The 17324-nt window shown below is 48.9% G+C and overlaps 1 protein-coding gene across 2 annotated transcripts in view; it reads right to left on the bottom strand.

Moving 5' to 3' along the window:
• The window catches only part of noc2l (NOC2-like nucleolar associated transcriptional repressor), a 175254-nt gene that overhangs the window by 105137 nt on the left and 52793 nt on the right, over positions 1–17324 (bottom strand). For both annotated transcript variants that reach the window (XM_087980302.1, XM_043676134.2), the window contains exons 9-11: positions 16802–16915; positions 14060–14248; positions 8275–8414 (exon numbers count right to left, since the gene is read on the bottom strand). In XM_087980302.1, the coding sequence (XP_087836428.1) occupies positions 8275–8414; positions 14060–14248; positions 16802–16915 (443 nt within the window). The remainder of the gene's footprint in view (positions 1–8274; positions 8415–14059; positions 14249–16801; positions 16916–17324) is intronic.

A 17324-nucleotide genomic window follows, 5' to 3' on the forward strand; every position in this document is an offset into this window, starting at 1 on the left:
GTGGGGACACAGGTCAGAGAGAGGGGGCTAGGGTGGGGACACAGGTCAGAGAGAGAGGGGGTGGGGGGGGGGGGGGGGGGTGACGCAGGGCCGAGAGAGAGGGGGTGAGGGTGGGGACGCAGGTCAGAGAGAGAGGCAGAGAGAGTGGGGACAGGGGAGGGGGCGCAGGGCCAAGAGAGAGTGGGTGAGGGTGGGGACGCAATTCCGAGAGAGAGGGGGCTAGGGTGGGGACACAGGTCAGAGAGAGGGGGCTAGGGTGGGGACACAGGTCAGAGAGAGAGGGGGTGAGGGTGGGGACGCAGGTCAGAGAGAGAGGGGGTGAGGGTGGGGACGCAGGGCCGAGAGAGAGGGGCTGAGGGTGGGGACACAGGTCAGAGAGAGAGGGGGTGAGGGTGGGGACGCAGGACCGAGAGAGAGGGGGTGAGGGTGGGGACGCAGGTCAGAGAGAGGGGTTGAGGGTGGGGGTGCAGTGCCGAGAGAGAGGGGTTGAGGGTGGGGACGCAGGGGCAAGAGAGAGGGGGCGAGGGTGGTGGTGCAGGGCCGAGAGAGAGGGGGTGAGGGTGGGGACGCAGGTCAGAGAGAGGGGGTGAGGGTGGGGACGCAGGTCAGAGAGAGGGGTTGAGGGTGGGGGTGCAGTGCCGAGAGAGAGGGGTTGAGGGTGGGGACGCAGGGGCAAGAGAGAGAGGGCGAGGGTGGTGGTGCAGGGCCGAGAGAGAGGGGGTGAGGGTGGGGACGCAGGTCAGAGAGAGGGGGTGAGGGTGGGGACGCAGGTCAGAGAGAGGGGGTGAGGGTGGGGACGCAGGTCAGAGAGAGGGGCCGAGGATGAGGACGCAGGGCCGAGAGAGAAGGGGTGAGAGAAGGGACGCAGGTCAGAGAGTGGGGGGGCGAGGGTGGGGACGCAGGTCAGAGAGAGGGAGTGAGGGTGGGGACGCAGGGCCGAGAGGGGGTGAGGGTGGGAACGCAGGTCAGAGAGAGGGGTTGAGGGTGGGGGTGCAGTGCCGAGAGAGGGGGCTAGGGTGGGGACACAGGTCAGAGAGAGGGGGCTAGGGTGGGGACACAGGTCAGAGAGAGAGGGGGTGGGGGTGGGGGGGGGGGGGTGACGCAGGGCCGAGAGAGAGGGGGTGAGGGTGGGGACGCAGGTCAGAGAGAGAGGCAGAGAGAGTGGGGACAGGGGAGGGGGCGCAGGGCCAAGAGAGAGTGGGTGAGGGTGGGGACGCAATTCCGAGAGAGAGGGGGCTAGGGTGGGGACACAGGTCAGAGAGAGGGGGCTAGGGTGGGGACACAGGTCAGAGAGAGAGGGGGTGAGGGTGGGGACGCAGGTCAGAGAGAGAGGGGGTGAGGGTGGGGACGCAGGGCCGAGAGAGAGGGGCTGAGGGTGGGGACACAGGTCAGAGAGAGAGGGGGTGAGGGTGGGGACGCAGGACCGAGAGAGAGGGGGTGAGGGTGGGGACGCAGGTCAGAGAGAGGGGTTGAGGGTGGGGGTGCAGTGCCGAGAGAGAGGGGTTGAGGGTGGGGACGCAGGGGCAAGAGAGAGGGGGCGAGGGTGGTGGTGCAGGGCCGAGAGAGAGGGGGTGAGGGTGGGGACGCAGGTCAGAGAGAGGGGGTGAGGGTGGGGACGCAGGTCAGAGAGAGGGGTTGAGGGTGGGGGTGCAGTGCCGAGAGAGAGGGGTTGAGGGTGGGGACGCAGGGGCAAGAGAGAGAGGGCGAGGGTGGTGGTGCAGGGCCGAGAGAGAGGGGGTGAGGGTGGGGACGCAGGTCAGAGAGAGGGGGTGAGGGTGGGGACGCAGGTCAGAGAGAGGGGGTGAGGGTGGGGACGCAGGTCAGAGAGAGGGGGTGAGGGTGGGGACGCAGGGCCGAGAGAGAGGGGGTGAGGGTGGGGACGCAGGTCAGAGATAGAGGGGGTGAGGGGGGGGGGGAAAACGCAGGGCCGAGAGGGGGTGAGGGTGGGGACGCAGGTCAGAGAGAGAGGCAGAGAGAGTGGGGACAGGGTTGGGGGCGCAGGGCCAAGAGAGAGTGGGTGAGGGTGGGGACGCAATTCCGAGAGAGAGGGGGTGACGGTGGGGACGCAGGGCCGAGAGAGAGGGGGTGAGGGTGGGGACGCAAGGCCGGGAGGGCGAGGGTGGGGGCGCAGATCAGAGAGAGTGGCCGAGGGTGGGGATGCAGGTCAGAGAGAGAGGGGGCGAGGATGGAGATGCAGGGCCGAGAGAGAGGGGGTGAGAGAAGGGACGCAGGTCAGAGAGTGGGGGGCGAGGGTGGGGACGCAAGGCCGAGAGGGCGAGGGTGGGGACGCAGGGCTGAGAGGGAGGGAGCGAGGGTGGGGACACCGGGCTGAGATGGAGAGGGTGGGGACGCAGGTCAGAGTGAGGGGCCGAGGGTGGGGATGCAGGTCAGAGAGTGGGGGGCGAGGGTGGGGGCGCAGGTCAGAGAGAGGGCGCGGGGGTGGGGACGCAGGGCCAAGAGTGCGAGGGTGGGTGCGCAGGTCAGAGAGAGGGCGCGGGGGTGGGGACGCAGGGCCAAGAGTGCGAGGGTGGGTGCGCAGGTCAGAGAGAGGGGGCGAGGATGGGGACGCAGGTCAGAGAGAGGGGGCGAGGATGGGGACGCAGGTCAGAGAGAGGGGGCGAGGATGGGGACGCAGGTCAGAGAGAGGGGGCGAGGATGGGGACGCAGGTCAGAGAGAGGGAGCGAGGGTGGGGACGCAGGGTGGTGGTGGTCACACTGTGAGATGAGCCAGGTTTCTTGTTGGGTGATGCAGGAGATGCTATTTCACACGACACTTGCTGAAATCATTGCTCTCAAGTTTCAACGCTTTTGCGGTTACTGCTCAGTTTACGTCACTGTCCTTCTGTAAAAGGCCTCCACTTTAACCAACATTGGGTCAGCGCTGCGATACCCTGGGGTGTGGTGTCGGGGGCTCCGTAACTGACCACCTCCCACGCCCTCCAAGATAGAACATCTCCATTCCGTACCTCGTCCACAGCCCGATTCACACACATCCAAGCCAGCCCTGGATCATGGGTAACACGGCCAACACCCACAGGAAAAGCATGTCACAATTCACATTATAACCACCACCACCAGACAGGCTGCTGCCTCAAACTGGTGGCACAGGGGCAGTGCCCCTACCTCTGGACCAGGAGACCCCCTGGGTTCAAGTCCCATCTACTCCAGAGGTGCACAATGCCATTTCTGAACACGGCGATCCTGAAAATATCTCGAGAGCTCAGCATGAGACAGCAGGGAGGAAGGATGAGAAGTCAGAATCAATTCTGTATCCCCTCGATCTCCAGACTCTACACAGCAACTTACAGTCGGACTCTGTCAATCCATTTCTAACACTGCTGTTCTCAAGGTGACGGGGAAAACGAGACTGAGAGCTCCTGCGCCACCGTCAATGGGTGAATTGTTCACCTGGGTTCCCTTTCCATTTCTCGCCCTTCCCTTTCTTACACAGGGAGTGAACAGAAACTGCAGCCACTGAGGGAGATGGGTGACACAGGGAAAGCCGCCGCAGAGAGGTACCTGTGTTTTCTGCCTCACACTGGCTTAACATAACTGAGCTGCAGTAAAACTACCATCGGACCCCTGACCAGCCGCTCCCAATCTGACTGCTGCCACGCACTGCATTCCAGTAGCACCCTGCGTCACAATACAGGACTCTTGTTCTTTCCACAACACAGGCACCTGCCTCTTACTGGTTAGGTCACATTTGGAGATCTGTGTGCAGTTTTGGGCCCCATATCTCTGGAAGGATGTACTGGCCCTGCAGCATGTTCAGAGGCGGTTCACATGAGAATGGCCCCAGGAATGAAAAGCTTAACGTATGAGGAATGTTTGAAGACTCTGGGTCTATACTCGATGGAGTTTTGAAAGATGAGGAGGGATCTAATTGAAATGTACAGAATACTGAATAGCCTGGACAGAGTAGATGGTGGGAAGATGTTTCCATTGGTAGGAGAGACTAGGACCCGAGGGCACAGCCTTAGAGTAAAGGGAAGACCTTTTAGAACGGAGATAAGGAGAAACTTCTCCAGCCAGAGAGTGGGGAATCTATGGAATTCACTGCCACAGAAGGCTGTGGAGGCCGGGTCATTGAGTATATTTAAGACTGAGATAGATAAGTTCTTGAGTATCAAAGGGATCACGGGTTATGGGGAGAAAGTGGGAGAATGGAGTTGAGAAATGTATCAGCCACGATTGGTGGAGCAGACATTGTGGGCTGAATGGCCTAATTTCTGCTCCTATGTCTTATGGTCTTACTAATGTGGCCATAAGACATAAACCAGGAACCTCCTTGATCCTGAGACGTCAGTCACATTAAGATGCACAGCTGAAGTGGGTTGCTTAATTCAGTACATGGGACACATGTAAAGAATGATCACTGCGACAGGGTGTGTAGTACTCAGTATGTGTCAGACACGCACCATGTTGCATTCTGTAAACAAACCCACCATTAGGGTAAGAGAGGCAGTTTCATATCCAGAGAGGGGTAAGCCTGTGGAATTGTCCCAAGACGGGGTTGGATATAGTTCTTAGAGCTACAGGGATGAAAGGGTATGTGGTAGAAGCAGGAACAGGTTTGATGATCAGCTGTGATCATAGTGAGTGCTGGAGCAGGCTCGAGGGGCTGAAGGGCCTACTCCAGCTCCTAACGTTTACGTTTCTATGTCTTAACGCCTGGTTCTAACCGATACAAAGTATTCAGGAACAACGGGTACCCGATAAGTGCAGTCCACCGATTCCTACATAACAGGCCGAAACAAGACACAACACACCCAGAGACACTAGCCACCCTGCCATACATTAAAGACATCTTGGAGATGACGACCAGATTACTCCAGCCCCTAGGCATCATGGTAGCCCACAAACCTACCACCACAGTGAAACAGCTCCTGATGAATTTAAAGGAGACTGTACCAATAACCAGCAGAATGAATGTCATATACAAAATACCCTGCAAGGAGTGGAACAAACATTACATTGGACACGATGGGAAGGAAACTAGCCACCAGGATACATGAGCACCAACTAGTCATGAAAAGACATGACCAATAATCACTGGTATCCACACACACAGGCGAAGGAGGGCACCAGTTCAACTGAGATAATACATCCATCCTGGGACAGGCTAAACAAAGGCACGCATGGGAATTCCTAGCGGCCTGGCATTCATACTAGGACTCCATTAACAAACACATCGATTCAGGCCCCATTTACCAACCTTTCAGAAACAGAACTGGACATGATATCACCCACCACAACAGACGAAGACACAAAAATAGCAAGTGGAACAGAACATCAGTGCTTCACTGGACGCTCACTGACGATGTTACCTAACATGGCGACAAAACGTCTGAGAACAAATCTAACGGCTCAGCGAGCAAACTTACAACCTGATCCACGACCTGAGCTAGATCTCTTCTCCAAAACTGCAATCACATTAGTGACTCAGATGGTTTTGTATGTCAATCATTGGCAGTTTCAGGTATTATTGTCAAGACTAGATGTTATTTTCTAGATTTATTAAATAAATTCCCAAAGCGTAGGCCTCGGGATGAACAATCCACTTGGACAAAGGACAGTGTCATTGCCTCAGCCCATTACGGCCCTTGAGTAGCTCCTGACTCACTTTGCCTTCTCTCTCTCAGCTACCAGGCACAGTCCTGTCCCTTTCCATCCTCCTGTCCTCTCTCCCTGTCCCACTGTGAATGCACTTGATTCTGGACTGGAGCAGAGTGCGTTCTCCATTCACCTGTCCCTCTACACTCACCACACTTAAGCCAACACAACTCCCCACCCACCCCCAGCTTTCCATCGAACCGGAGAGATTCTCACACCAGCTCTCCATGTGAACCTCTTCAATACAAGAGGCGCACTGGGAGGCAATGTATTCAACTTTCTCATTCCGGGAGAAACAAAAGACAGACTCAGAATACAAAATCCACATAAAAGCAAAACACTGCAGATGCTGGAAATCGGAAACAAACAGAGAATGCTGGAGAAACTCAGCAGGTCTGACTGCACTTGTGAAGAGAGAGAGAAACAGAGTTAATGTTTCGAGTCCAGCGTGACTTCAGAACTGAAGTGGAGTCATATCGGACTCAAAGCATTCAGTGTTTCTCTCTCCGAGGTGCTGCCAGGTTACTCCAGGTAACTTGGCAGCAGTTTGCAGTTTGTACACAGAAATCCTACAGTGTGGAAACAAGCCATTTGGCCAATCGAGTACGCACCGACCCTCCGAATCCTACCCACCACCCTATCCCTGTAACTCATTTCCCATGGTTAATCCACCCAGTCTACACATCTTTAGACTGTGGGAGGAAACCACAGCACCCGGAGGAAACCCACACAGGCACGGAGAGAAAGTGCAAACTCCACACAGACAGGCACCCGAGGCTGGAATCGAACCCAGGTCCCTGGCGCTGTGAGGCAGCAGTGCTAACCACTGAGCCACCACGCCACCCATTACATTAGATGGAGTCCACATAGCAGTGCAAATGTCCAACAGTGTGTTCCAGTACTCATTCCCGTTTGAGTAAACGCAGCCCTAATACAGTAGCAAATGAAGCAACATATCACCAAATATAGCAGACAAGATGGCATTAGCCAAGTAAAACTTGTAGGTGCATCCGTCACTTGCAAATGCTGGGCATATCAACCATGCAACGTTGGATTATTTTATGCATCACAATTGATGGGACAAACTCATTCCGAGTATTTGACAGTATGTGGTTTCAGCATTGGGAGAACTGACCGTAAAGGCTGTGCAATCCACAGTGAAGAAATGAAAAGAAAAATAGCGTTGGAGAAGACACTTAATTACATGAAAGTATTTCAAACAGCATCACAAAAATCCATATTCAGATCAATGGGAAACCAGAGGACATTAGCTGATCAGCATGGATGTGTTTACTTAGTCAGACAAGTACATCTCTCACATGGTTTGGTGGTGATTTAACGGGACGTTTTACATGCAATCATTCCACAAAGTCTAATCCGACAGGATGTTGCCGGGCCCACACAGAGGGTGCACCACCCTGGTTTTACAAACTTTCCAAATCTCCAACCTTCAATTTTGATTTTTAGAAGCAAAACAAGTGCCGATGACAGCCAGAGGAACAATGCCCAGCCCTCAGCAACACGGCACAGACCACCCTAAGGCATCCTCTCCTTTCGATCTCATCAGGATTTGATCCTCCGCATTTCAGGAAGGGTGAGTGAGGGGGGGCTTTAGGGTTGGACTGTGCTCTGGGACAGTGCCAGGAGCACAGGTCTTCAGTGGACGTGGACAGACTGCAGGAGCTGGGATTGTTTCCTGAGAGCAGAGAGCATTAAGAGAAGGCTGCACAAAGATTAGATTCCCTACAGTGTGGAAACAGGCCCTTCGGCCCAACCAGTCCACACCGACCCTCTGAACAGTAAGCCACCCAGACCCATTTCCCTCTGACGAATGCACCGAACACTACGGGCAATTTAGCATGACCAATTCACCTGACCTGCACATCTTTGGACTGTGGGAGGAAACCGGAGCACCCAGAGGAAACCCACACAGACAATGTGCAAACTCCACACAGGCAGTCACCCAAGGCTGGAATCGAACCTGGGACCCTGGTGCTATGAGGCAGCAGTGCTAACCACTGAGCCACCGTGCCGCCCCTTATGTTTATATTGTTTAAAGAGAACCTTATTTTTAATTCACTTGTGGCACATGGGGACAGACATAGATAGCGATTAGGATAAATAAACGCTATATTATATGGAAAAAGCTGTTCCTTTGGCGAGATTTGTGGTCAGGCATTTTGTTTATTCATTGCCGGAATGAGAGTTTCATTGGTAGGACAGGAGTAACTGCCCTAAAGGAGGAGATGGTGATGGTGGTGGTGGTGGTGAGCTCTATTCTTGCACCACTGCAGTCCCCAGACCGGTAGGGACACCAACAGGATCACTGGGGAAGGAATACCAGGATGTTGATCCAGCAACAGCAAGGGAATAAGGACATAGTTCCAAGTCACGATGGTGTGGGGGCTGGAGGGGAAATTACCGACAATAGTGTTCACTCTAATACAGCCCATGGCAAGTTAATTGCCTTTAGGATTAATGGGCGAGATGGTTTCAAAGAGACTAACCACCTCTTCTGAACCCATCCAAGTCTGCAAAGTGACGGCGATGGGAAAACGAGCAAGCTCCCAATTCCTAACAATTATTGTTTCCACCAACTCTCTCTCTCTCTTGGCTGCTCTCAGCACAGAGACAACATCACACATCACAGGTACTCACTTGATACAGCCAATGGTAACTTGAGTCAGTGGATAAATGAGTGGCTCCAGAACTTCACTGGGATAAATGGTACTCAACACACGACACCAAAGGTACAGGCAATGAACGAACTGCCAGTTGTAGACGGACTGATAGGTCTCCTGAACACAAAGAAAGAACTGTGAGCGGGAGAAGAAACAGCAGATGCTTAAAGATGCCAAAACCGCTGAGCTGGGATTCATTGTAACCCAAAATACGGCCACTGCTCCTTAAAAGGCACTTGTATTAAAAAGTGTTTCGCATTTCTCTAGGGCCTTTCTCAACCTCTGCACCTTCCGGCCAACGAAGCACCTTTTGAAGAGTGGCCACTATGGTATTGCAGCCAATTTGTGGACAGTAAGATCCCATAAACATCAACCAGGTGACCGGTTTCAATCATCTGGAACACAATGCCTGAAAGGTTACTAGAAGTCGGTGATGGGCTAAATATTGCCTGGGTTAGTGAGTAAATATTGCCGCGGTCAGTGAGTAAATATTGCCTGGGTCAGTGAGTTAATATTGCCTGGGTCAGTGAGTTAATATTGCCTGGGTCAGTGAGTAAATATTGCCGAGGTTAGTGAGTAAATATTGCCCGGGTTAGTGCGTAAATATTGCCTGGGTCAGTGAGTAAATATTGCCTGGGTTAGTGCGTAAATATTGCCTGGGTCAGTGAGTAAATATTGCCTGGGTCAGTGAGTAAATATTGCCGAGGTCAGTGAGTTAATATTGCCTGGGTCAGTGAGTTAATATTGCCTGGGTCAGTGAGTTAATATTGCCCGGGTCAGTGAGTAAATATTGCCGAGGTCAGTGAGTAAATATTGCCGAGGTCAGTGAGTAAATATTGCCTGGGTTAGTGAGTAAATATTGCCTGGGTCAGTGAGTAAATATTGCCTGGGTCAGTGAGTTAATATTGCCTGGGTCAGTGAGTTAATATTGCCTGGGTCAGTGAGTTAATATTGCCGAGGTCAGTGAGTAAATATTGCCCGGGTTAGTGCGTAAATATTGCCGAGGTTAGTGAGTAAATATTGCCTGGGTTAGTGAGTAAATATTGCCTGGGTCAGTGAGTAAATATTGCCTGGGTTAGTGCGTAAATATTGCCGAGGTCAGTGAGTAAATATTGCCTGGGTCAGTGAGTAAATATTGCCTGGGTCAGTGAGTAAATATTGCCTGGGTCAGTGAGTTAATATTGCCGAGGTCAGTGAGTAAATATTGCCTGGGTCAGTGAGTTAATATTGCCTGGGTCAGTGAGTTAATATTGCCTGGGTCAGTGAGTTAATATTGCCTGGGTTAGTGCGTAAATATTGCCTGGGTCAGTGAGTAAATATTGCCGAGGTCAGTGAGTAAATATTGCCGAGGTCAGTGAGTAAATATTGCCTGGGTTAGTGAGTAAATATTGCCTGGGTCAGTGAGTAAATATTGCCTGGGTCAGTGAGTAAATATTGCCGAGGTCAGTGAGTAAATATTGCCGAGGTCAGTGAGTAAATATTGCCTGGGTCAGTGAGTAAATATTGCCTGGGTCAGTGAGTAAATATTGCCGGGGTTAGTGAGTAAATATTGCCTGGGTCAGTGAGTAAATATTGCCTGGGTCAGTGAGTTAATATTGCCGAGGTCAGTGAGTAAATATTGCCTGGGTCAGTGAGTAAATATTGCCGAGGTCAGTGAGTAAATATTGCCGAGGTCAGTGAGTAAATATTGCCTGGGTCAGTGAGTAAATATTGCCTGGGTCAGTGAGTAAATATTGCCTGGGTCAGTGAGTAAATATTGCCTGGGTCAGTGAGTAAATATTGCCGAGGTCAGTGAGTAAATATTGCCTGGGTTAGTGAGTAAATATTGCCGAGGTCAGTGAGTAAATATTGCCTGGGTTAGTGAGTAAATATTGCCGAGGTCAGTGAGTAAATATTGCCTGGGTCAGTGAGTTAATATTGCCGAGGTCAGTGAGTAAATATTGCCTGGGTTAGTGAGTAAATATTGCCGAGGTCAGTGAGTAAATATTGCCTGGGTCAGTGAGTAAATATTGCCTGGGTCAGTGAGTAAATATTGCCGAGGTCAGTGAGTAAATATTGCCTGGGTCAGTGAGTAAATATTGCCTGGGTCAGTGAGTAAATATTGCCGAGGTCAGTGAGTAAATATTGCCTGGGTCAGTGAGTAAATATTGCCTGGGTTAGTGAGTAAATATTGCCGAGGTTAGTGAGTAAATATTGCCGGGGTTAGTGAGTAAATATTGCCGAGGTCAGTGAGTAAATATTGCCGAGGTCAGTGAGTAAATATTGCCTGGGTCAGTGAGTAAATATTGCCTGGGTTAGTGAGTAAATATTGCCTGGGTTAGTGAGTAAATATTGCCTGGGTTAGTGAGTAAATATTGCCGAGGTCAGTGAGTAAATATTGCCTGGGTTAGTGAGTAAATATTGCCGAGGTCAGTGAGTAAATATTGCCTGGGTTAGTGAGTAAATATTGCCGAGGTCAGTGAGTAAATATTGCCTGGGTCAGTGAGTAAATATTGCCTGGGTTAGTGAGTAAATATTGCCTGGGTTAGTGAGTAAATATTGCCGAGGTCAGTGAGTAAATATTGCCTGGGTTAGTGAGTAAATATTGCCGAGGTCAGTGAGTAAATATTGCCTGGGTTAGTGAGTAAATATTGCCGAGGTCAGTGAGTAAATATTGCCTGGGTCAGTGAGTTAATATTGCCGAGGTCAGTGAGTAAATATTGCCGCGGTCAGTGAGTAAATATTGCCGAGGTCAGTGAGTAAATATTGCCGAGGTCAGTGAGTAAATATTGCCTGGGTCAGTGAGTAAATATTGCCTGGGTCAGTGAGTAAATATTGCCTGGGTCAGTGAGTAAATATTGCCTGGGTCAGTGAGTAAATATTGCCGAGGTCAGTGAGTAAATATTGCCTGGGTCAGTGAGTAAATATTGCCTGGGTCAGTGAGTAAATATTGCCGAGGTCAGTGAGTAAATATTGCCTGGGTCAGTGAGTAAATATTGCCTGGGTCAGTGAGTAAATATTGCCGAGGTCAGTGAGTAAATATTGCCTGGGTCAGTGAGTAAATATTGCCTGGGTTAGTGAGTAAATATTGCCGAGGTTAGTGAGTAAATATTGCCTGGGTCAGTGAGTAAATATTGCCTGGGTTAGTGCGTAAATATTGCCTGGGTTAGTGCGTAAATATTGCCTGGGTTAGTGCGTAAATATTGCCTGGGTTAGTGAGTAAATATTGCCTGGGTTAGTGAGTAAATATTGCCGAGGTCAGTGAGTAAATATTGCCTGGGTTAGTGCGTAAATATTGCCTGGGTCAGTGAGTAAATATTGCCCGGGTTAGTGAGTAAATATTGCCGCGGTCAGTGAGTAAATATTGCCTGGGTCAGTGAGTAAATATTGCCTGGGTCAGTGCGTAAATATTGCCTGGGTTAGTGCGTAAATATTGCCTGGGTTAGTGAGTAAATATTGCCGAGGTTAGTGAGTAAATATTGCCTGGGTCAGTGAGTAAATATTGCCTGGGTCAGTGAGTTAATATTGCCTGGGTCAGTGAGTTAATATTGCCTGGGTCAGTGAGTAAATATTGCCTGGGTTAGTGAGTAAATATTGCCTGGGTCAGTGAGTAAATATTGCCGAGGTCAGTGAGTAAATATTGCCGAGGTCAGTGAGTAAATATTGCCGAGGTCAGTGAGTAAATATTGCCGAGGTCAGTGAGTAAATATTGCCTGGGTCAGTGAGTAAATATTGCCGAGGTCAGTGAGTAAATATTGCCGAGGTCAGTGAGTAAATATTGCCGAGGTCAGTGAGTAAATATTGCCGAGGTTAGTGAGTAAATATTGCCTGGGTCAGTGAGTAAATATTGCCTGGGTTAGTGAGTAAATATTGCCTGGGTTAGTGAGTAAATATTGCCTGGGTTAGTGAGTAAATATTGCCTGGGTTAGTGAGTAAATATTGCCTGGGTCAGTGAGTAAATATTGCCTGGGTCAGTGAGTAAATATTGCCTGGGTTAGTGAGTAAATATTGCCGAGGTCAGTGAGTAAATATTGCCGAGGTCAGTGAGTAAATATTGCCGAGGTCAGTGAGTAAATATTGCCTGGGTCAGTGAGTAAATATTGCCGAGGTCAGTGAGTAAATATTGCCTGGGTTAGTGAGTAAATATTGCCGAGGTCAGTGAGTAAATATTGCCGAGGTCAGTGAGTAAATATTGCCGAGGTCAGTGAGTAAATATTGCCTGGGTCAGTGAGTAAATATTGCCGAGGTCAGTGAGTAAATATTGCCGAGGTCAGTGAGTAAATATTGCCGAGGTCAGTGAGTAAATATTGCCTGGGTCAGTGAGTAAATATTGCCTGGGTCAGTGAGTAAATATTGCCTGGGTTAGTGAGTAAATATTGCCTGGGTTAGCGAGTAAATATTGCCTGGGTCAGTGAGTAAATATTGCCTGGGTTAGTGAGTAAATATTGCCGAGGTCAGTGAGTAAATATTGCCTGGGTCAGTGAGTAAATATTGCCTGGGTCAGTGAGTAAATATTGCCTGGGTTAGTGAGTAAATATTGCCGAGGTCAGTGAGTAAATATTGCCTGGGTCAGTGAGTAAATATTGCCTGGGTCAGTGAGTAAATATTGCCTGGGTTAGTGAGTAAATATTGCCTGGGTTAGTGAGTAAATATTGCCTGGGTCAGTGAGTAAATATTGCCTGGGTTAGTGAGTAAATATTGCCTGGGTCAGTGAGTAAATATTGCCTGGGTCAGTGAGTTAATATTGCCTGGGTTAGTGAGTTAATATTGCCGAGGTTAGTGAGTAAATGTTGCCTGGGTTAGCGAGTAAATGTTGCCTGGGTTAGCGAGTAAATGTTGCCTGGGTTAGTGAGTAAATATTGCCGAGGTCAGTGAGTAAATATTGCCGAGGTTAGTGAGTAAATATTGCCGAGGTTAGTGAGTAAATATTGCCTGGGTTAGTGAGTAAATCATCCCTGTTCTCTTGTGGAACTGCTCCACGTTAAAAATTGTTTTTAATGGCCACTTAGATGTGGCCCTACAAAATCGGGTTGCCCTGGCATCGGAAGGATATGGAGAGAATGCAGCAAAGGTTGACAGGATTAGTGGTTTCGAGTTAGGGGGAGAGGCTGGATAGTGTGGGATCCTTTTTCACCAGAGTGGAGCAGGTTGAGAGGGGAACATTATAGAGCTGTATAAAATCATGATGGCATAGAGAAGGTGGATAGCAAAGGTTTCTCCTTCAGGGTAGGGGAGTTCAAAACTAGGAGGCATTATTTTAAGGTGAGAGGAGAAAGACCTAAAAGAGACCTAAAAGAGTTTTCCACTCAGAGGGTGGTTCAAATGTGGAATAAACTGCCAGAGGAAGGTTTAGAGTCAGGTACAGTTACAACATTTAAAAGACATTTGGACAGGTACTTGAATAGGACAGATTTCGAGGGAAACGGACCAAGCACAGCTAAGTGGGACTAGTTCAGTTTAGGAAACTTGGTCAGCACAGACGGGTTGGGCCGAAGGGTCTGCTTCTCTGCTGAATGTATAATATCGGTCAAAGAGCTGATGCCCTCGGGGAGTATGGACAAAAACAACTTGGCATCTTAAAATAAACCAGGTGGTGGGAGATGGGGTAATAGAAAGTGTCACAGGAAGTAAACAACAAGCACATCCAACACTTTGCACCGGTTTCTCTTTCCATATCCTGCTTGTACGTTCGACTCTGCCACTTGAACCCAGTACAAATGGGGAGAACTGAAACTTTAACAAGCCATCACAACGTAAAAGAAAAACAAAAAAGAAACTGTTACCTTTTTCTTCATCACCATCGCATTTCGGAGATGGATAGCCAGCTGCCTGATGTAAATGAAGGCATGTTGGTATGTCACCTGGGTGTCTAATGCGTACATCTCAGTCAAAGTGCGCTGCATGAAGTTTATGAGGGGAAGCACGTTTGGTGACGTGAATTTGCAGTTCTTCACATAGGCGACATACATTTGCTGCAGACAGCGAGAGAAAGACAGAGCAAGGCAACAGGATAAATAAATGTCCCTTATGTAGCCGTTAACGTATCCTCCCATCGAGTTTCTGCTCAGGTTTTGCTTTGTTCACACGTCTCTCAGGCAACATCTCCCCCTCCCACCTCCAACTGGAGTCAGCTCTCCTTGGAGTCACCAGCCTAGGTGACCCATCGTTAATCCTAAAAAGTTCACACTTGAATCAGGACAATCTACACTGATGGAGGATTCTCTAACACAGCCAAAAGCACTCTCACATTGTGAAGACACGAGATGAGGAGACATGTCTTCTCTCTGAGGGTTGCTCGTCTCTGCTCAGGAAGCAGTTTGGAGGCTGTGTTTTTCAAATTATTCGACTGAGGTATATCGGTAATCAGGAGGACAGGAAAGTGGAGTTGGGACTACAACCAGATCTTATTCAACAACAGATTAGGTACAAAGGGCCTATGCTCCTGACAAAATTGCCACATTTTTAGCGAATGCTGCTATTCAGAAAGAGGTGGCGATACTCCACTTCCTAACTGGGGAGTTCCTCCCTTACCCCCCACCTCAGATGTTTCTTTGTTCTTTCACAGGATGTAGACAACACCTGCATCGTGTTTTTATAACCATCAATGATGGTCACCATTACAGAGACTAGGAAACCATTTTTACATTGGCCATCCCTAGCTGCCCTCAAGGTGACAGTGCTGAGCCACCTCCTTGACCACACTGGGCCATTTCTAAACCCCCTTCCGAACCGAGCACCATTGCAGTTTGTTTGTAGTCACATGGAGCCCAGACCGGGTAAGGACGGCAGATTTCCTTTCCAGGAAGATATACATGACCCAAGTAAGTTTTTACAAGCAATCAATAATAGTTTCCGGGTCACCATCACAGAGACTGGCTTTCTATTCCAGATTTAAGTTAAAAGTCACACTACACCAGGTTATAGTCAACAGGTTTATTTGGAAGCACTAGCTTTCGGAGCGCTGCTCCTCCATCAGGTGGTTGTGGAGTGTAAGATCGTGAGACACAGAATTTATAGCAAAAGTTTACAGTGTGATGTAAAACAAGTTTTGCGATTTACATATGAAAGAAATGAAACCAACATGGTCATTCTAACAAACAATCCAGGTCTTTTTCAATATATAACTTCAGTCACATCACATTGTAAACTTTTGCTATAAATTCTGCGTCTTATGATCTTATACTCCACAACCACCTGATAAAGGAGCAGCGCTCCGAAAGCTAGTGCTTCCAAATAAACCTGTTGGACTATAACCTGGTGTTGTGATTTTTAACTTTGTACATCCCAGTCCAACACTAGCATCTCCAAATTATTCCAGATTTAGATATTTTATGACCATCTGGCTCAGAGATGTTATGACACACTTATGGAGCCGGTGGGTCTTGAACTCAGACCCCCTGGTCTAGGGGTAGGGATATTGCCACTGTACCAAAAAGCCTTCAATATTCCGGATCTTTTTGATTGAATTTAAATTCCCTAGGTTGTGTTGCAATGATGGGGACTTGTGTGTCCATCTCTAGATGACTGATTCAGTAACATAACCACTGTGGCCATTAAGTTTGAGATGGAATATGCCCACAGAGGCTGAAGATTCATCTTCACAGTTTTGTTATTTTGTGGATAAACTTACTGAGCCATAGGAATAAATTTTGCTTTTTTTTTTTTAAAAAACATATACTTCAGATAGTGAACAAAACTGCAGCACCCCAGACATCGCTGCTCCTTAATCAACAGAACACCACCAATTATTCCGAAATAACTCTCTGACCTTTTAGCAGATTACCCTCGATCTTCAAATGCAAAAAATGCTCCAGTAAGACCCGAGGTTACAACTTAATCTAAATAAATCAGAAACTACTTTTTAAAAAACTTTGCAATGATCACTTTTTGTTTAAACTAAGTTTCTGCAAATAGGTCTGGCCCTCTTAGCTAATTTTAAACATTTTAAAAGGACAGGGAAGGGTGGGGTCTCAGTTCAAGTCCCAACTGTGCCTCACCACCCTGAGGAACGGGATTAGTCTTTTAATCTAGTGCTCATGTCTGTTGCTGAACCAACCAACTGTCCATCGACTGCTAAAGAGAGAGGCTCTTTAAAAGCAGGAAGAGAAGAGTGTAGACACCTAATGTCATGTACGGTATTTTAAAGAGAGCTTGCCCTTTCTGAAACAGATAACAGTGACCCCCCTTCTGCTGTTTACTTGCTGAGAACTCTCTCTCTCAGTGGGGAGTTCTAAAACGCCCTGGATTCGAGTTATACTCCACCCAGGGCAATGTCCGAATGCTAAGTGCTAACTTCAGTGTCACCTCCAACCTTGGGGCAGGATCTGCCAGCCAGGTTACTTTGCAACCTTTCAGACCCGTGTACAAATCACTGCTGCTTCTCATTGATATGGAAACAGTGGAATTACCTCACAATGAGCAAGGGAACATTGCACATTTACCAAAAGCCTCACATTTTCTGGTAACTTAGCAAGAAAAATAGTTATCCCACAATGTAAGTGCATTTTCACATGCACTATAATTACCTTCAGCACTGGGTCCAGATAAACATCTTGCTTGTATCTGCATATTTTGTTAAGAATTAGGAACGCCAGAACTCGCACAATCTCCTCCCCTGTGCTCCACTGCTTTATGGTTTGCTGAGGGTACACAAAGACATAGCAGGGAGAAGCTGTCAACCCCAATAAAATGGTTAAGACGTACTTCAAACTGCGATGATCACAATCAGTGCAAGGTAAACTCCAATTTGGGCGTGAAAATATTCCAGGATTTTATTTCCCCACAGTGCCAAAAACAGCTGCTCGCCTTTAACCACATCACACTCACGATAGAATCCCGGCAGTGTGGAAGCAGGCCATTCAGCCCATCAAGTCCACACCAAACCTTCAAAGAGCAGCCCAGCCAGACTCCCCTCCCTTCCCTATCACCCTGTATTACCCATGGCAAACCTACCTGCACAATATGGTCAATTTAAGATGGTCCATCACACCTGCACATCTTTGGACTGTGGGAGGAAACCAGAGCACCCGGAGGAAACCCACACAGACA

This window comes from Chiloscyllium plagiosum, unplaced genomic scaffold, assembly GCF_037043375.1.
Source record: "Chiloscyllium plagiosum isolate Xiang-an unplaced genomic scaffold, Cpla_swu_hap1 HiC_scaffold_37, whole genome shotgun sequence".
Classification (NCBI taxonomy): domain Eukaryota; kingdom Metazoa; phylum Chordata; class Chondrichthyes; order Orectolobiformes; family Hemiscylliidae; genus Chiloscyllium; species Chiloscyllium plagiosum.